The sequence below is a fragment of the Zalophus californianus genome, chromosome 3 (genome assembly GCF_009762305.2).
Source record: "Zalophus californianus isolate mZalCal1 chromosome 3, mZalCal1.pri.v2, whole genome shotgun sequence".
Lineage (NCBI taxonomy): Eukaryota > Metazoa > Chordata > Mammalia > Carnivora > Otariidae > Zalophus > Zalophus californianus.
In genome coordinates this window covers 186,730,916-186,747,694 of record NC_045597.1, presented here as the reverse complement: position 1 = coordinate 186,747,694, position 16,779 = coordinate 186,730,916, and the positions used below count along the sequence as shown (strand labels likewise).

Sequence of the window (16,779 nt, the reverse complement as noted above, 5' to 3'; positions counted from 1 at the left end):
AGTTAACAAGTCTTAATACACCCAAAAAATGAAATTTTATGGCACAAGAAAAGTTCGTCAAAGAAACTTATCTGAGAACAGAAGCGAATTTTCAGGTTTTTTACGGCATCATTCAGAAACCACCAGCGTCGACAAGGTGAAACCGCAATGCTGCCCCAGATCCAACTGGTCACTCACCTGGAAGAGCTCTTTAAAGGAGGGGTGGACCATGGGGTTGGGAACAAAAGGCAGAGCATAGAAAGGGAGAAACTCCGTGGTCTGGCTCAGCGCTGCCCCTTTGGTCTCCAGGTAGGTTTTGAAATAAGAAATCCTCTCTTCCAGGTCCTCTTTGTCCTGCAAAGAAGGAAAGATGCTCGCGTGGGGTCTCCTGCTGGACGTCTGGCTCCCCCCGCACCCCGACCATCCCACTCCTTCTCCGCAGCCCCTCTAGTTCCAGCCACGGTGCTGGCATCCTCCCCCTGCCCCCCCCCCGCCCCGGCCTAGCAAGCACACGGTCTCCAGTCATTCAAACACCACCCCTCATGTCCCCCTTGACGGAACTTTGTCAGGAATTTCGGAGAACTAGATACATAGTTCGATCTGCTGCCCTTTTACTTTATAATTATCATGTTCTCATATCCTTAAAATTCTTCATAAACATCATTTATACCGGAAGGACAAAACCTGATCTCATGGGTCTATCACAATTTACTTAGCCAATTCCCCTATTATTAGATGTGTGCATTGTTTCCACTTGTCAAAAATCATAAACATGCGTTTCCAGGATTCCCTCAGGAGAGGTGCAGAAGCTTCCACTGCATTCCTCCTTTCCTCTGCAAAGCTAACTAAGGACTGATCTTGCAGGCTGCACTGGCTGCACGCGTGATCCAAGGCAACCTGATCCCTCTCAGGTTTTGATTTCCTCCTGCGCCTCAGCGAGGTCGGAGCACTTGAGCTGCTCAGCCCGGAATCGAGTGCTCTCCTTCCCTGACCACCTGGCTGCACCAGAGCCGTGTACCCTGTGTATATGTGCTCTTCTAATCAACACATCTCACTCCGTCTACACCGGGAAGCCCTCTTCTGGCCACTGGGCTTAAAAAAATATATGGTGTTTATTGATTTTTTTGATCTTACATCAAAATAAAAAAGTTAGAAAAGAGAAATAAATATAAAGAAAGTGAAAATCTCCCATGATCTCACCCCCCATGCACACTGTCTTGAGGAACAGGAATGACTACCATGACTTACTATAAAGCTGCTCCCTCCACCATGACCCCTCCCCTGGCCCCCCTGACATTTTAATAAGTGAACACAGGTGCTTGGGGGCAGTAGCTAATGCAAGGAGAAGCCACTAAAGAAAGGCATGTAGTCAAATGTCAACATGGCCCTGCTCCCATCTGTCATTTGCTCTGTACTGGGAGGCTTGGTGGCCACAGTAGCGGGCGCTCTCAGCCGTGCCCTTGGCACCCCTGCAGAAGGACTGCAGAGGCTACTCATCTGACCGCTCAGACAGACCTTCACAAACAGGCATCTTTCCACTGCTTAAGCTCAAACTTCTCTTCTATTAGACAGTCTAATATGTGGTCTCAATAGGTGTCCTCTTAGACATATGTGTATTCGTGTTAAGTTGCCAAATAAGGAAACTTTATTTTGCTGGGTTTTCAGAAATTTGAGGCATTGAGGAAAACCATGTAGCTTTCCGTACAGAAATTATTAACTCCCCGTATAAACTAGAAAATAAACTACTGGGAATGAGACAGAAAATCATGCACAGGACATGGGACGCCTACTCCTTGGAAGCAATACGATAAAATGGCCACAAAACTAAATTAATGCTCATTTACAAAACAAAAAGCTAACATTTCCCCTTGAACACACCCCTCGGACCCACCCAAATCACAAAGGGAACGTACAGGTCTCCCTATGGAGTGTTTCAGAAGATAGATGGCAAAATGGATGTGAAGATAGAATTCCAACTTCTGGGCAAGGGAGTCACGATCTCGGATGGAACTGGGAATATGCTCCTCCCACAAATTGAAGAACACCTTCTGGTCACCACTGTCAAATGCAGCAACGAGGTCCTTCTGTGGAGAAGACATCAGACTGAACCCCGGTCATAAGGGAGGCCCATTCTCCCAACACCCCAACTTCTCACAAGCTACCCAATACCCTGCATACCCCATACACTCTGTGGTTCCAGTGTGAAAACTCAGTCTCCTTCCTGAGATAAGGGACAGAAAACCAGAGAGCTAGAAGGCTTCAAGCATCTTAGGCTGAGATTCCCACAAACCAACCCTGGTTGCAAGGTCAAGTCTCAGCTTTACAAAGAACAGATGAAGTATTTAAGTCTCTGACATGGAAGGAGCCAGGCACAGGCCCAGGACTTGAGGCCCGAAAACTCACAGGCACATAAATACACTGAAGTCATCCTGTGAACTTGCTGACCCAGAGCATATGATCAGTAAAAACCAGGTCAGATCCAAAGCCCAGCCAGGCCTCCGTGGCACTCACCCCGCACACAGAAACTTACTGACAGTCCAGCTGAGTCCTGGAGTGGCAGCTCCTATACACTGCCTCAGTCAATCCCTGGCCTGGGCGGCGGGTGCTGTCATTTGCTCCCTGTTGCTAAAGCATGTCCCATCAAGATGGCACTTGGGAAGTGACGACAGATTCCCAACACACCATGCAGTGACTGTCTATGTCCACCAATTACAGAAACAGGGACGCACAGGCTGGAGTTGGAGGAAGGAGCACAGGCCTGGCGCTCTTCCCACCTCGGGGCTGTGTGAGTCTGACCATGCAGGGCAGGCAGTTTCCCAAACTACCATGCAAAAGCAGAAATAGAGAATTCTGGGGAAAGGAGGTGGCCATTATCATGAAACCAGCCTGGCAAGAATGATGACTGACCCACTGCAAATACCTGCTGCGTAATTTTGCAGATTTAGGTATAAGGCAGAATGGACAGAACTTCCTAATGGTCCCAAACCATGTGATTCATATTGTTTTCCTTACTGTATCAAATGCCCAAGATACTCAGACCTACATTTTGTGCTCATATGCAAAAGTTTTTCTTGGATTGGATCTTCTATAGAACCTCCCGTTCCCCCCACCCAACACCATTATTCATCACCATTAACTGATCATTGTTTTTTTATACTTTTTAAAAATGGCTTTATAGTTTTCCTCTTTTTTTTAGGTTGTTTAGAAATAAGCTTGTTAATATTATAAAATGGGAATGTACTGCACAATGTTGCACTGTCCGGTTATACTTAAAGACATTCATTAATGAATCTTTGAGGGACGCCTGGGTGGCTCAGTCAGTTAAGAGTCTGCCTTCAGCTCAGGTCATGACCCCAGGGTCCTGGGATTAAACCCCGCACTGGGCTCCCTCCTTAGTAGGGAGTCTTCTTCTCCTCCCTCTGCCTCTCCCCTAGTTTGTGCTCTCTCTCTCACTCGCTCACTCCCTCTCAAATAAATAAAATCTTAAAAAAAAAAAAAAAGAATCTTCGGGGTGCCTGGATGGCAACCAACTCTTGGTTTCAGCTTGGGTCGTGATCTTGGAGCTTGAGGATGAGCCCCGCACAGGCTCCATGCTCAGCGTGGAGTCTGCTTGGAGTTTCTCTCTCACTCTCCCTCTGCCCTTCCCAGCTGCACTCTCTCTTACTCTTTCTAATAAATAAATCTTAAAAAAAAAAAAAAAGAATCTTCAACTGTGCTTATTACAGAAATGTTCTCTATTTCATGTGATCAAGAACAATGACTGTTACCTTACTCTGGAAGGTCTTGGCTCCTCAGCCTTGGAAACAGCGAAGGACAGCTTGTCAGCAGCCATGGCAAGGGAGGTGCCCAAAGTGCAAACAGGCACCACGGCGTCCGGAAGAACTGGGAGGAAGCCCATTACTGACTGACGCAAGGTGCAGGGGATCTTCCCAAGCAGCAGTACTGCTGGAGTCTGACCCCACTCCAGGCTCACCGCGGCTGAGCTCGAAGCCGACCCCGCCATCCCTGTGAGCCACTCTGGGGGAGGCATGCTCTCAAGAGAGGGCTGGAGACCAAGAGCTCTTTGTGTGAGTGAGTTGTGTGCAGACTCTTGTGAGTATTTTAAGGCTTCGAGTATTTTAAGGCTTCTAAGTATTTTCTTATGTGGACTGGCAGAGTCCACATGTTCAAATGGGCCATGTACAGTTTGTTCTAAATTCTTCATTTGTAGACCTGGGACCACAAACTTTCCTGTATCATTATAATCACATCTAAAATCCATCCTAACTTATGATTCATATTCTGTACCTGGAAATAGTCCCTGCATTTAATATCGACATACAAAGCGATCCAGTGTTATAACTCAATATAGTCACAAATATTAATGATCTTCTCTAATATAAACCATGATCCCAGCCAGAATCACCAAGCTCAGAATATTTATACACCATCCTGGGGTCGAGTCCTGCGTCAGGCTCCCTGCTCCTTGGGAGCCTGCTTCTCCCTCTGCCTCTCTCTCTCTCTCTCTCATGAATAAATAAATAAAAAGTTTCAAAAAATAATAATAACTTATAAACACAAACACACACACACACTTCTTACAGAACTGTGCTTCGGGAAATTCTCCATTTGTTGAGTGTCACTGGCACTTAAGATATTTTGCTAAGCTGCTGTTCCAGGTATTTTTGTTTGGAATAGCTATCACAGTGGACACAGCTGTTTATTGGATGAGCAGAAAAAATATGCTTGTGGCAATCAGAAAGTTTCAAGGTCTTTCAAGCTATAGAAAAATGGACCTGAATACAACTGAGAAATGTGAACCCAAACCATAAGATATCACTTCACATCCATTAGGGACTACTATCAAAACAAAACCAAACCAAAAACAAGTATTGGCAAGGCTGTGGAGAGCTTATAACCCCTGCACACTGTTGATGGAAATGTAAAATGTAATCACCATGGAAAAGAGTATAAAGTTTCCTCAAAAAATTAAAACTAGAACTACCATATGATCCAGTAATCCACTTCTGGGTATATATCCAAAATAACTGAAAGCAGGATCTCAAAGAGATATTCGTACACCTATGTTCACAGCAGCACTATTCACAATAGCCAAGAGGTGGAAAAAACTCAAGTGTCCACTGATGGACGAATGGATAAACAAAATGTGGTACAGACATATAATGGAGTCTCCTTCAGCTTTAAAAAGGAAGGAAATCCTGTCACATGTCACAACATGGACAAACCTTGCTCCCTGTCCCCTCCAGCCTCCCTGAGCTAGAATGCAAGTGCCTGGAGGGGTGAGCTTTGGTTTGGTTCACTGTGTCCCCAGTGCCTAAAATGCATAACCTAAAACTCCTCAGGATGGGGATCACATTTGTTTCAGTTACTAAGCATTGCATGGTTTCCTCTTTTTCTTCTTCCCAAGAAATGTACATTAAGGAAGGCACTTGATGGAATGAGCACTGGGTGTTATATGCAACTGATGAATCACTAAACTCTGCCTCTGAAACTAATAATACATCATATGTTAACTAAATTGAATTTAAATAAAAAATTAAATAAATAAAATAAACAGAAATGTACTTATGTGGAAGATATTATGTCACAACCTATTACCTAGGGAAGGTACACAGATTTAAAGATGACATTACTGGGATGCCTGGGTGGCTCAGTCAGTTGAGCACCTGACTCTTGATTTTGGCTCAGGTCATGGTCTCAGGGTCATGAGATAGAGCCCTGCTGTGGCGGGCTCCGTGGTCAGGGGGAAGTCTGCTTCTCTCCCTTTTCTTCTCCCTCTGCCCCTCCCCCTACTTGCACGCTCTCCCTCTCTCTAAAGTATATAAATAAATCTTTTTAAAAAGAAAGATGATATTACTAATTCATACAAAAACACCTGAGCATCTACAAGTCACACTGGGGGTGCCTGGGGGCAACCTGGCTGGCTCAGTCGGTGGAGCATGTGACTCTTGATCTCAGAGTTGTGAGTTCCAGCCCCATGATGGGCACAGAGTTTACTTAAAAAAATCAATCAATTAATTAATAAAATAAAATAAAAGTCACTCTGACCAGGTTCCCAGAAACAATTCCAATATTCTCTAAAAACTGCATTTTTTACAAGTTGGGAGCATCTTGATTATTGACAGATATCAAAAAAAAGGAAAATGTTACCTGGATGATCAATGATTTGGAGTCCCTTAAACAGCCACCTGCTGTTTTAGATAATGGCTTTCCTTTTATTTTGCATTCTTTTGAAAATGTTTTCAAGGTGTCTTCAAATTCAGCAAAATCTAAATACTATAAAAAAAGAACATAAATGTATATACAATTCTCTATTTTAACATCAACAAAGCCAACTGTCTTTGATGTAATTGTACCAGCTCGAAGTTACCACCTATTTATAATGGGGTTAACGAACTGTCATCTTTGGAAGAATTCAGGATCCAGCTTAGAATTTACTTACTCGACACACGTACCCAAAGCCTAGAAAGACAGTATCATAGAAAGTGCTTATTTACAGAAAATAAATTTGCTTTCAGAAAGAAAATGTGAACTGCATGATTCATGATCATTGTTAACAGAAGCAAAAGGATGTGTGCAGCATTCTGACAAAGGCAGAAGTGATCCCCAGAAGGCCTGATGGCTTGGGGTCTGGTAGATCTCTGGGAATTTGCCACCTGAAACTGGCCCTGGAAAGAGTGCCTGTCCTTAAGAACAGAAGACCAGCCATTGAAAGACAGGCAACGTCATCACTGATCCTGGAGCACGGCACTCCTGCTCACCGCCCATCCTGACCCCTCTCCTGGCCTCCCCTACCATGTACTCTACTGCTGTTCTCCCCTCCTTCTCAGTTTGTGGCAGTTACATCTTTTGGTTTCCACCTCCTGTGTGTGGGCTCTTTCCACAGGCCCTGTCCACAGCCCTTTGCTGGGACAGCTTTAAGAATGTATTCATGACCACACCAACGAATTCCAAAGCTGCATTTCCAGGGCAGATGCCTTGCCCCACGGCCGTGGCTCACAGTGCCTGATGAACGGTTTAATCACAGACTAAAACAGGAGCAACAGTTTCTTCAGCATCAGCTATGTGCTTGCCCCACGCTAAAGGCAGTAGAGAATATAAAAAAGCCTAGGCTATGGGTCCTGTCCTTCAAAAGCTTTCAGTGTAGGAAACCTAAATGTCCATTAACAACAAGTTAAGCAGATACAGCCGCTCAGTGAAATATTCTACAGCATAAAAAGTATGAGGCAGATCACAGGAAGATGTTCACGCCATATTACCGTTGATAGAGAAAAGCCCAAGCTTCAGCACAATGTGCATGGCATCATTCCATTTTGTAAAACAAACTATAGACATGTAAATATATTTTGAATATTCATATAAAAAAGTCTGGAAAACTAGACTAACCCATTAACAATGGTTTCTGCAGGAGTGGAGCGCAGGGAAATGAACTTTTTATACTTCCACATTGTTTGAATCTTTACTGTGAGCATATGTTACAATTTTCTTTAAAGAAATTTTTTTTCAAGTGGCTTTAAGATTTCAGTTTAGTTATGAAAACAAAAAAAATCATATAATGGAAAACAGGTAACTCTAATGCAAGGATAGAAAACACATTATAAGTTACTATAAAATTTGCTGCATTGTAAAATACAAGTTTTCAAGATCTCTTTCTGTGACCCATGTTTTGTAAAACATACCTCTTTCACAAGTCCAAGTAATTCTGATTCATGAGCCAGAACATCCCCCATATTGAATGGTTACTGTTAATTCTCACAGCAAAAATCTCTACAAGGCAAAAATAGAAGATAAAAGCTTTCATTTCAACCGTCTGTGAAATCATAAAAAGGTGGCTGTGGTGGGCAGAATAAGGCCCCCACCCTAATCCCCAGAACCTGTGAATACGCTAGGTTGCATGGCCAAGAGGGAATTAAAGTTACACACGGAATCAAGGTTGCTAATCAGCCGACCTTAAAATAGGGAGAGTATATATGATTATCTGGTGGGCCCAGTGTAATCACAGGGATCCTTATAAGGAGGCAAGAGGGTCAATGTCAAGAGTGATGCATCGCTTGCCCTGAAGGTAGAGGGAAGGGCCCCAAGCCAAGGAATGAGTGCAGGCAGCCTCTAGATGCTCAAAAAGGCAAGGAACAGATTCTCCTCTGGAGCCTTCAGAAATGAACAAGCCCTGTGGACACCTTGATTTTGGCTCCATGAGGCCCATTTTGGACTTCTGACCTCCAGAACTGTAAGATAATAAATCTGTGTTGTTTTAGGTCACCAATTTTATGGTAATTTATCATACGGAAATACAAAGGCTAATGTTCATAGTAATTCCTTCTTCTATGACAACTGCTAAAATGAATATGAACACGGCCTAGAAGTTGGTGTAAATGAGCAGCGAGGGCTCTTTGTGAGACTGGGGAAGATTCTTCTTCTTATTTGGCTTTCTAATGTGCCATAATGTGGTATGTGTAATTCAAACAGTCAAGACCACAAAGTGCATTTTAGAACAAAACAGAATTTGATAAGGTTCATTCATTTACTTTAAAGAAGGATATGCATTAATATTAATCTGATATAAATGAACACCAATTCCTCATTCTGCCTCCAAATAAAAACTAATCATTCACACAAAGATATGGGATACTACTTATCTGCAAGAAATCTTTAATGTTTCCTGAAGATCATAATCATTTAGCCTTACAGTAATGGGGGAGGAAGTGGAGTGCATTTACACAAGTGTTAACACAAGGTCAGGCACCAAGGAACGTATTAGGTCAGTCTTTGTTTTGTTTAGTTTAGAGAGAGCGAGCGAGCGGTGGGGGGGGGGGGGGGGGGCAGAGGGAGAGAATCTTAATTAAGCAGGCTCCATACCCAGCATGGAGCCCAACATGGGGCTTGATCTCATGACCCGAGCTGAAATCAAGCGTCGGACGCTTAACCAACTGAGCCACCCAAGCACCCCATGGTTAGGTTTTTAATTACATTTAAGGATGCACAATATCTATGTACATTTCCAAACATTTAAATAAATAAAATATTGCAAACCTTTTAAAAAAGTATTTTCTACTTTTTCTGTCCCCAGGTGTGCCCAAAGCAGCCACTCCCTGTGCCCCACTCCCAGGCTCTTCAGCCAGATGGACTGTCCATAACCCCAGGGGAATGAAAAAAGTCTGGGCACCGATACTAACTGTGCCATTCACTGGCACCTGATCTGGGGCAAATCACTGAAACTCGGGGCCTCTTGCATCTACAAAGGAGAGTGGAGAATTGATCAGATCTCTTCTAGTTCTAGGAACACATGATTCTGTAACATTACATTTTGATCTGCCCATTACAGTGCATTTGATTTCAATTATTTGAGCATAAGTCAGGAAGATTAAATGTAGTAATGTCCCCCTTTTCATTCTTTTGTCTGTCTCACCATCAGCTTGTGGCATCTCTCCCGAGGTACGGTGACACAATCTCCCATCCCCTCTGTCTCCACTTCAATTTCTATCCTATTAACAAGGGATCTTGCCCTTCCTGCTTAGGACCCTCCTGTGGTTCCACCATCCTCCACTACTTAGGCCCAACTCTCAAAGGCTACACAACGTGGCCTCCCACACTCTCGCCTTTGTTCTGTTAACTTGAGCCTCGATGGCCACTGTGTGGCTGCACCCACCAGAAGCCCACATCACAAGCCTGCCCTCTCTCGAGGACTTTGCACTTACTGCGGACACCCTCCAGATGTCCCCATCTCCTTCAGGTTGCTTAAGTATCACACCTTCAGAGAGACTTGCCCTGACTACCCTTTGTACGGGGTCAGTCCCGTCACTGCTTAGTCTTTTGTCCTGTTTTATTTTTCTCAAAAGCACTAACCACTACCTGACTTGCACATCCCACCTGTAAACAGGAGAACACCTGTCCCCTGGCACCCCCAGTGCCTAGGCCAGGGCCCGGCACGCTGGAGTTGCTCAAAAAGGAATGGCAGTAATTTCAGGTATGAGGAAAATAAAGCAAGGAAGGGGACAGAGCTTGGAGAAGAGGGGTCTAGGGTTATTTTAGATAGTGGGGGCAGAGAAGGCCTCCCTGGGAACATGTGGGCAGCGATGTGAGGACGTGGGTACCTCTGGATCTGGGGGGGAGGGATTTGCAAGTGCAGGGGCTGCAGAGTGCTGAGAGTGGCAAGAGAAGCCAAGCCAAGCAGACACTGAAGGCCGTGAGGTGCCGGGCCAGGTCAAACGGGCCTTGTGTAAGCTAGTGGCTTGCATGTACTGGGAAGCCCGGACAGGGGGCTGTCAGGGGACTGCCACCACCCGATTTACAGTTCCTAACAGCGGGGTCTGCTGTGTGGGGGAGAGACTGAGGGGATGGAGCGGTAAGGAGGCCACGGCAAAGCCCGAGCTGGTGACGAGGGAAGTCTGGATGGGGAACAGGAAGCTTGTGAAGGGTTCGGCTTCCACATGTGAAAAGGAGAGGTGGCATGACCCGCTGATGGACTGGAGGTGGGATGTGAGGGGAGAAATGAAGGGCGACACTGGGGCCTAGGCAGATGCCATTTGCTGAGGTGGGGGAAACTGGGGGGCCGTCTGAGAGGTCAGCTTGAGAGTGCTGTTCCAGCCATAAGCATCACAGGCCCATGAGGCATCCGAGGGAGTGGGGTGCTGAGAAGGCTGGTGCATGTGAGTCCGGAGTAAAGGGAAAGGCGATTTTCTCTTTGAACATTCCTTCGGCTATTCAGGGTCTTCTCTGGTTCCATACAAATTTTAGGATTATTTGTTCCAGCTCTGTGAAAAAAGTTCATGGTATTTTGATACGGATTGCACTGAATGTATAGATTGCTCTAGGTAGTACAGACATTTTAACAATATTTGTTCTTTCAATCCATGAGCATGGAACGTTTTTCTATTTCTTTGTGTCTTCCTCAATTTCTTTCATGAGTGTTCTATAGTTTTCCAAGTACAGATCCTTTGCCCCTTTGGTTAGGTTTATTCATAGGTATCTTACGGTTTTTGGTGCAATTGTAAATGGAATTGACTCCTTAATTTCTCTTTCTTCTGTCTCATTGTTAGTGTATAGAAAGGCAACTGATTTCTGTGCATTAATTTTTATATCCTGCCACTTTGCTGAATTCCTGTATGAGTTCTAGGAATTTTGGGGTGGAGTCTTTCGGGTTTTCCACAGAGTATCATGTCATCTGAGAAGAGTGAGAGTTCGACTACTTCTTTGCTGATTCGAATGCCTTTTATTTTTTTTTGTTGTCTGATTGCTGAGGCTAGGACTTCTAGTACTATGTTGAACAACAGTGGTGATAGTGGACATCCCTGCCGTGTTCCTGATCTTAGGGGGAAAGCTCCCAGTTTTTCCCCATTGAGAATGATATTCGTTAATGTTGAAAAAGAAAAGCAAAGCTGGTGGCATCAAAATTCCGGACTTCCAGCTCTATTACAAAGCTGTCATCATCAAGACAGTATGGTACTGGCACAAAAACAGACACAAAGATCAACGGAACAGAATAGAGAGCCCAGAAATGGACCCTCAACTCTATGGTCAACTTAACTTTGACAAAGCAGGAAAGAATATCCAATGGAAAAAAGACAGTCACTTCACAAATGGTGGTGGAAAAACTGGACAGCCACATGCAGAAGAATGAAACTGGACCATTTCCTTACACCATACACAAAAGTAGACTCAAAATGGATGAAAGACCTAAATGTGAGACAGAAATCCATCAAAATCCTAGAGGAGAACATAGGCAGCAACCTCTGTGACCTCGGCTGCAACAACTTCTTGCTAGACACTTTTCCAAAGGCAAGGGAAACAAAGACAAAAATGAACTATTGGGACTTCATCAGGATAAAAAGCTTTTGCAGAGCCAAAGAAACAGTCAACAAAACCAAAAGACAACTGACAGAATGGGAGAAGATATTTGCAAATGTCTTATCAGATAAAGGGTTAGTATCCAAAATCTATAAAGAACTTATCAAACTCAACACCCAAAGAACAAATAATCCAATCAAGAAACGGTCAGAAGACATGAACAGATTATTTCTCCAAAGGCATACAAAAGGCCAACAGACACACAAAAAAATGCTCAACATCACTTGGCATCAGGGAAATACAAATCAAAACCTCAATGAGATACCACCTCACACCAGTCAAAATGGCTAAAATTAACAAGTCAGGAAACGACAGATGTTGGTGAAGATGAGGAGAAAGGGGAACCCTCCTCCACTCTTGGTGGGAATGCAAGCTGGTGCAACCACTCTGGAAAACAGTATGGAGGTTCCTCAAAAAGTTGAAAATAGAGCTACCCTACGACCCAGCAATTGCACTACTAGGTATTTACCCAAAAGATATGAATGTAGTGATCTGAAGGGGCACCTGCACCCCAATGTTTATAGCAGCAATGTCCACAATAGCCAAACTATGAAAAGAGCCCAGATGTCCACTGACAGATGAATGGATAAAGAAGATGTGGTATATTATATACAATGGAACACTACTCAGCCACTAGAAAAAATGAAATCTTGCCATTTGCAATGACGTGGATGGAACTAGAGGATATTATGGTAAGTGAAATAAGTCAATCAGATAAAAACAATTATCATATGATCTCACTCACATGTGGAATTTAAGAAACAAAACAGAGAAGCATAAGGAAAGGGAGGGAAAAATAAAACAAGACGAAATCAGAGAGGAAGACAAACCATAAGAAGCTCTTTTTTTTTATGATTTTATTTACTTATTTGACAGAGAGAGACACAGCGAGAGAGGGAACACAAGCAGGGGGAGCGGGAGAAGGAGAAGCAGGCTTCCCACTGAGCAGGGAGCCTGATGTGGGGCTCGATCCCAGGACCCTCGGACCACGACCTGAGCTGAAGGCAGACACTTAACTGACAGAGCCACCCAAGCGCCCCAAGAGGCTCTTAACCATAGGAAACAAACTGAGGGTTGCTGGAGGGGAGAGAGGCAGGGGGATGGGGTAACTGGGTGATGGACATTAAGGAAGGCATGTGATATAATGAGCGCTGGGTGTTATATATAAAACTGATGAATCACTGAACTCTACCTGTGAAACTAATAATGCATTATATGCTAATTGAATTTAAATTTTAAAAAAAAGAAAAAAAAAGGAAAGGTGGGAGCTGGAGGTAAGCATTTGGAAATTGTCAGCATAAAGATAGCATTTCAGGAGACAAGGATCCCAAACAGACCAGGACTCCTAAGGAGAAGGCGCAGCAGAGCAGAGCTCAGGCCTGTGCCTGAACCCTGGAGCACTGGGGGACTGAGGGCTCAGGAAGAAGAGAGGCAGCCAGCAAAAGATGAAGCCAAGAGCAGTGACTTATCGGTGGGACACAGCCGGGAGACTGGGGAACCTGGAAGCCAAGGAAGGCGTTCCCCACATCAACTGTGACTACACATGGTTGAGTAAAATGCGGGCAGAAGACTTGAGCCCTGGATTTGGCAACATGGAGTTTGACAGTGACATGGGCAAGAGCAATGAAGAGAGGCACCTGACTGGAAAGGGTTAAAGAGAGGAAGAGAAGTCACAAAGAAGGGACAGGGAGATCTGTCACAAAAAGGGGAGGAGAGATCGAGTGGTGGTTAGAAAGATATGGGAGGTTTTTTAAGGAGGAAGATATTATAAACAGTAGGTTTGTAAGTTGATGGGAAGGACCCAGTTAGAGAAGGACAAATTGAGGCAGAAGAGAGGAGATGGTCAAAGAAGCAAGGTCCCGGCCGCATCCAGTATCCAGCTGGAGGGCTGGCCCTAGATAGGGCGGGGACAGTCCATCCCCTGACACAGAGGGAGGGCAGAGGAGATGGGTCAGTACCATCTCCTGGAATCTGTCCAAAGAAACGGACAGACTCAGCGATGAGTAGAACAAGAAACAAGGTCATCAGCGGGAAGATGCGTGTTGATAGCTGGAAAAGAAGAGAAGGCAGGAACCAAGCTGACTACTGACCAGGGCAGGATTTCCAATATCGGGAGTCTGCTTAAGACACGTGGATTCAAATCCAAAATGGAACCAGTCTGCATAATTCTGCAGTTTCTCCAGCCTCTGCCAGCTGTCTGAGTTAGGTTAGCCAAGGTGAGGTTTTTCCAGAAGACAGGGGAAAGAGAAAACAAGTATAACAGTGATGGAGCAGCGGAGCCGGAGGAAGGGAGGTGCACGGGGGGTTCTAGGGCAGTGAAAAAGCAACAGGCTCAAACACCTGCTTAACGAGGCATGGCACCTAAGATCTGCTTCTGAGACACATTGATGGGAGCTTGAAAAAGTGTGATCAGAGCAGAATGGGTGCTTGATTTTAGAGGTGATGCAGTAGTAAAATGTTCATGACCATGGGAGTGGTGGATAAAGAGAATGGACAAAAGAGATGCCTAAAAGATGAAACCGGAGTGAGCAGCCAGGATGGTAACATCTCCAGAACTGAGGTAGAGACGGGAAGCCAGGCGCTACAGCCTTCACGGAGTAACAACTGCGCCCCTGCTAGGTGACAGCCTCAAGGAGGGGTGGCGAGTGGTAAAGCCCAGAGCATGTACTTCAAAACAGGTGGGGGTTCTGAAGCAGGGAGGCAGTGGTCTAGAAGTAGCAGGGAGGACAGGACGCCTACCCTTCCCGGGACCTACAGTCCTGCCAGATACACAAGGAGGAGAAAGACCGCCTACTGTTGGGGACCACCAACTCTGCAACCCTTCTCTGGATCCACACCACCCCTGCCCCTCTCCCCCTTCCCCACATCAGGCCCACCAGTGGTAAACCCTGGCCATTCCCCGGTACCACATGCTTTTTCACAACTCCAAAACTTCTGTTTGATATACTTGCCCCATCACAAACTTGACACAACATGCTAACTTAACCCAGAACTGACCTCCTTCAGGAGGTCTCCCAGGAACCCCTCCCCTTCCTTCCCTATCAAGGCTATTCTCCCTCCTCTGGGGTACCTCTGAACTCTACATTTACTTCTACTGCTACACTTATTACCCTGTTTACAAAGGCAGTGAGGTGGATTTAAATGTGATCTCTCCAGGGGCACCTGGGTGGCTCAGTTGGTTAAGCATCCAACTCTTGATTTCGACTCAGGTGATGATCTCAAGGTCGTGAAATAGAGCCCCGTGTCTGGCTCCACGCTGGGTGTGGAGCCTGCTTAAGATTCTGTCTCTCCCTCTCCCTCTGCTTCTCCTCAAGCCCCCCACCACTCACGCACTCTCTCAAATAAATAAAAATAAACAAATAAATTTGATCCCTCCAGAGCCTAACAGAGTCTGCTAGGCATGATAAGACACCCAAGATATTTACAAATAAATGAAGTCCAAGCAGAGAGAACAGCATTTTTTTTTTGAAGGTCCTAGAACAAGAAAACTTTGTTTTTGAGAACTCAAGCTCCTTCCTACCTCAGGGCCTTTGCACATACTCTTCTCTCTGCTTGCAACATTTTCCTCCTCTTTATTCACCCAGCTAACCTCTGTGCTTAATAAACATCACTTCCTCGGAGAAGTTCTTCAAGACCATCATTTGAGTAAGATCCTACTGTGATGGTCTCTCCGTGAATGTGAGCCACTGTTCGGTATTCTATTACTCTGACATACTTAGAAATTAGAATTTTCTCTAAACCTTTATATCATAAAAGTTCATTTATTAAGAATTTTTGTATGCCAGGCAATGTGCAAAATGTTTCATTTAATTTGCACAATACACCTGAGAGATGAATATTATTTACATTCTTTTACAGATGGGGCAACTGAGGCTCAAGAAGCCTGAGGTGCTCCCAATAATCCAGCCAGTAAATGACAAAAGTCAGAATTTAAATCCAGACCGACATTAACCACTACACAGCATTACCCCAAAGGCTGGGACCACCTCAATCAGAATCAGCTTGTGCAAATGAAATTCCTAGAACCACCCTGATCCTACTGAACACCACGGCAGGCACGATGCCCAGAAATTGCTTTAAACAAGCTCTCTTTTATGCACACTCAAGTTTGAGAACCACTGCTCTACTTTATGCAAAAACTAGAGAAAACTTCAGCTACTCGTGGGGGTTGCAGTATGGCGGCTTCTTATTTTCTATATAAAGGGCTTTAGGACCTACAAACTAGCTAAGGGGAAGGCTATGGGATTTGTCTGGAAGACGAATTTGCATGGCTAGGATCCTAGTTTTGCTTAGACCGGATGAAGTCTGGGGAGGAGGTTAGCTGATGCAGAAAACGGAGGGGCTGGATCTAAAAGCCCCAGGCTACCCGCTTACGCCGTCACTACCCAGCTGGACGACTTGCGCCCCCCTCCAAGTCTGGCCCACTGAAGCCCAGATCAGGGACTACCGGCGGGAAGCAGCTGGGCCTGTCCTCGGTTTGTTCAGGAGGCCGCCTCGGGCCCACGCCAGAGTAACAGCCCAGGGCGGCTGACCAGAAGTGGGGGCGTTCGGCAGCGGCTGCCAAGCTGGCTTTCCTCCGGGGCGAGGGCCCCGCAGATCTTGGGCCCTGGGGCCCCACCACAGCCCCTTCCCGCCCGCGGGCTGCGGGTGCCGGGGCAGCCGGGCCGCGTCGGAGGACAAGCTTACCTGCTGCACGGCCGCGGACACCCTCCCTTAACCTGCTCGGCCACTCCTGCTCCAGCTGTCGCCCCGGCAACCGCCGCCGCCAGCCCAGCATCACGTGGGGGCGGCGCAGCCAATCACGGGACGCGCCGGCGCGGAGCATCCTGGGAGGAAAGGCGGGCTCTTTGGGAGCTGGAGCTGCGAGGCTTCCTGGCAGCGGAAATGAAGCGAAGGTTTGCCTTGCAATGGGTCCTGCGGGGCGCGTCCTGCGGTGAGGCTTCCGGGTCTTCCTCT

The 16,779-nt window shown here is 45.7% G+C and overlaps 1 protein-coding gene across 4 annotated transcripts in view; it reads right to left on the bottom strand.

The window, feature by feature from the left end:
• ARMC9 (armadillo repeat containing 9) overlaps window positions 1–16,626 on the bottom strand; it is a 151,285-nt gene extending 134,659 nt beyond the window's left edge. For 3 of the 4 annotated variants that reach the window (XM_027590604.1, XM_027590606.1, XM_027590607.1), the window contains exons 1-5: window positions 16,510–16,626; window positions 7,659–7,746; window positions 6,130–6,255; window positions 1,893–2,063; window positions 178–333 (exon numbers count right to left, since the gene is read on the bottom strand). In XM_027590604.1, the coding sequence (XP_027446405.1) occupies window positions 178–333; window positions 1,893–2,063; window positions 6,130–6,255; window positions 7,659–7,709 (504 nt within the window). In that variant the 5' untranslated portion in view covers window positions 7,710–7,746; window positions 16,510–16,626. Of the gene's footprint in view, window positions 1–177; window positions 334–1,892; window positions 2,064–6,129; window positions 6,256–7,658; window positions 7,747–9,674; window positions 10,731–16,509 lie in introns of all 4 variants that reach the window. The other variant, XM_027590605.2, reaches the window with a different exon arrangement.
• Window positions 16,627–16,779: the final 153 nt, after the last annotated feature.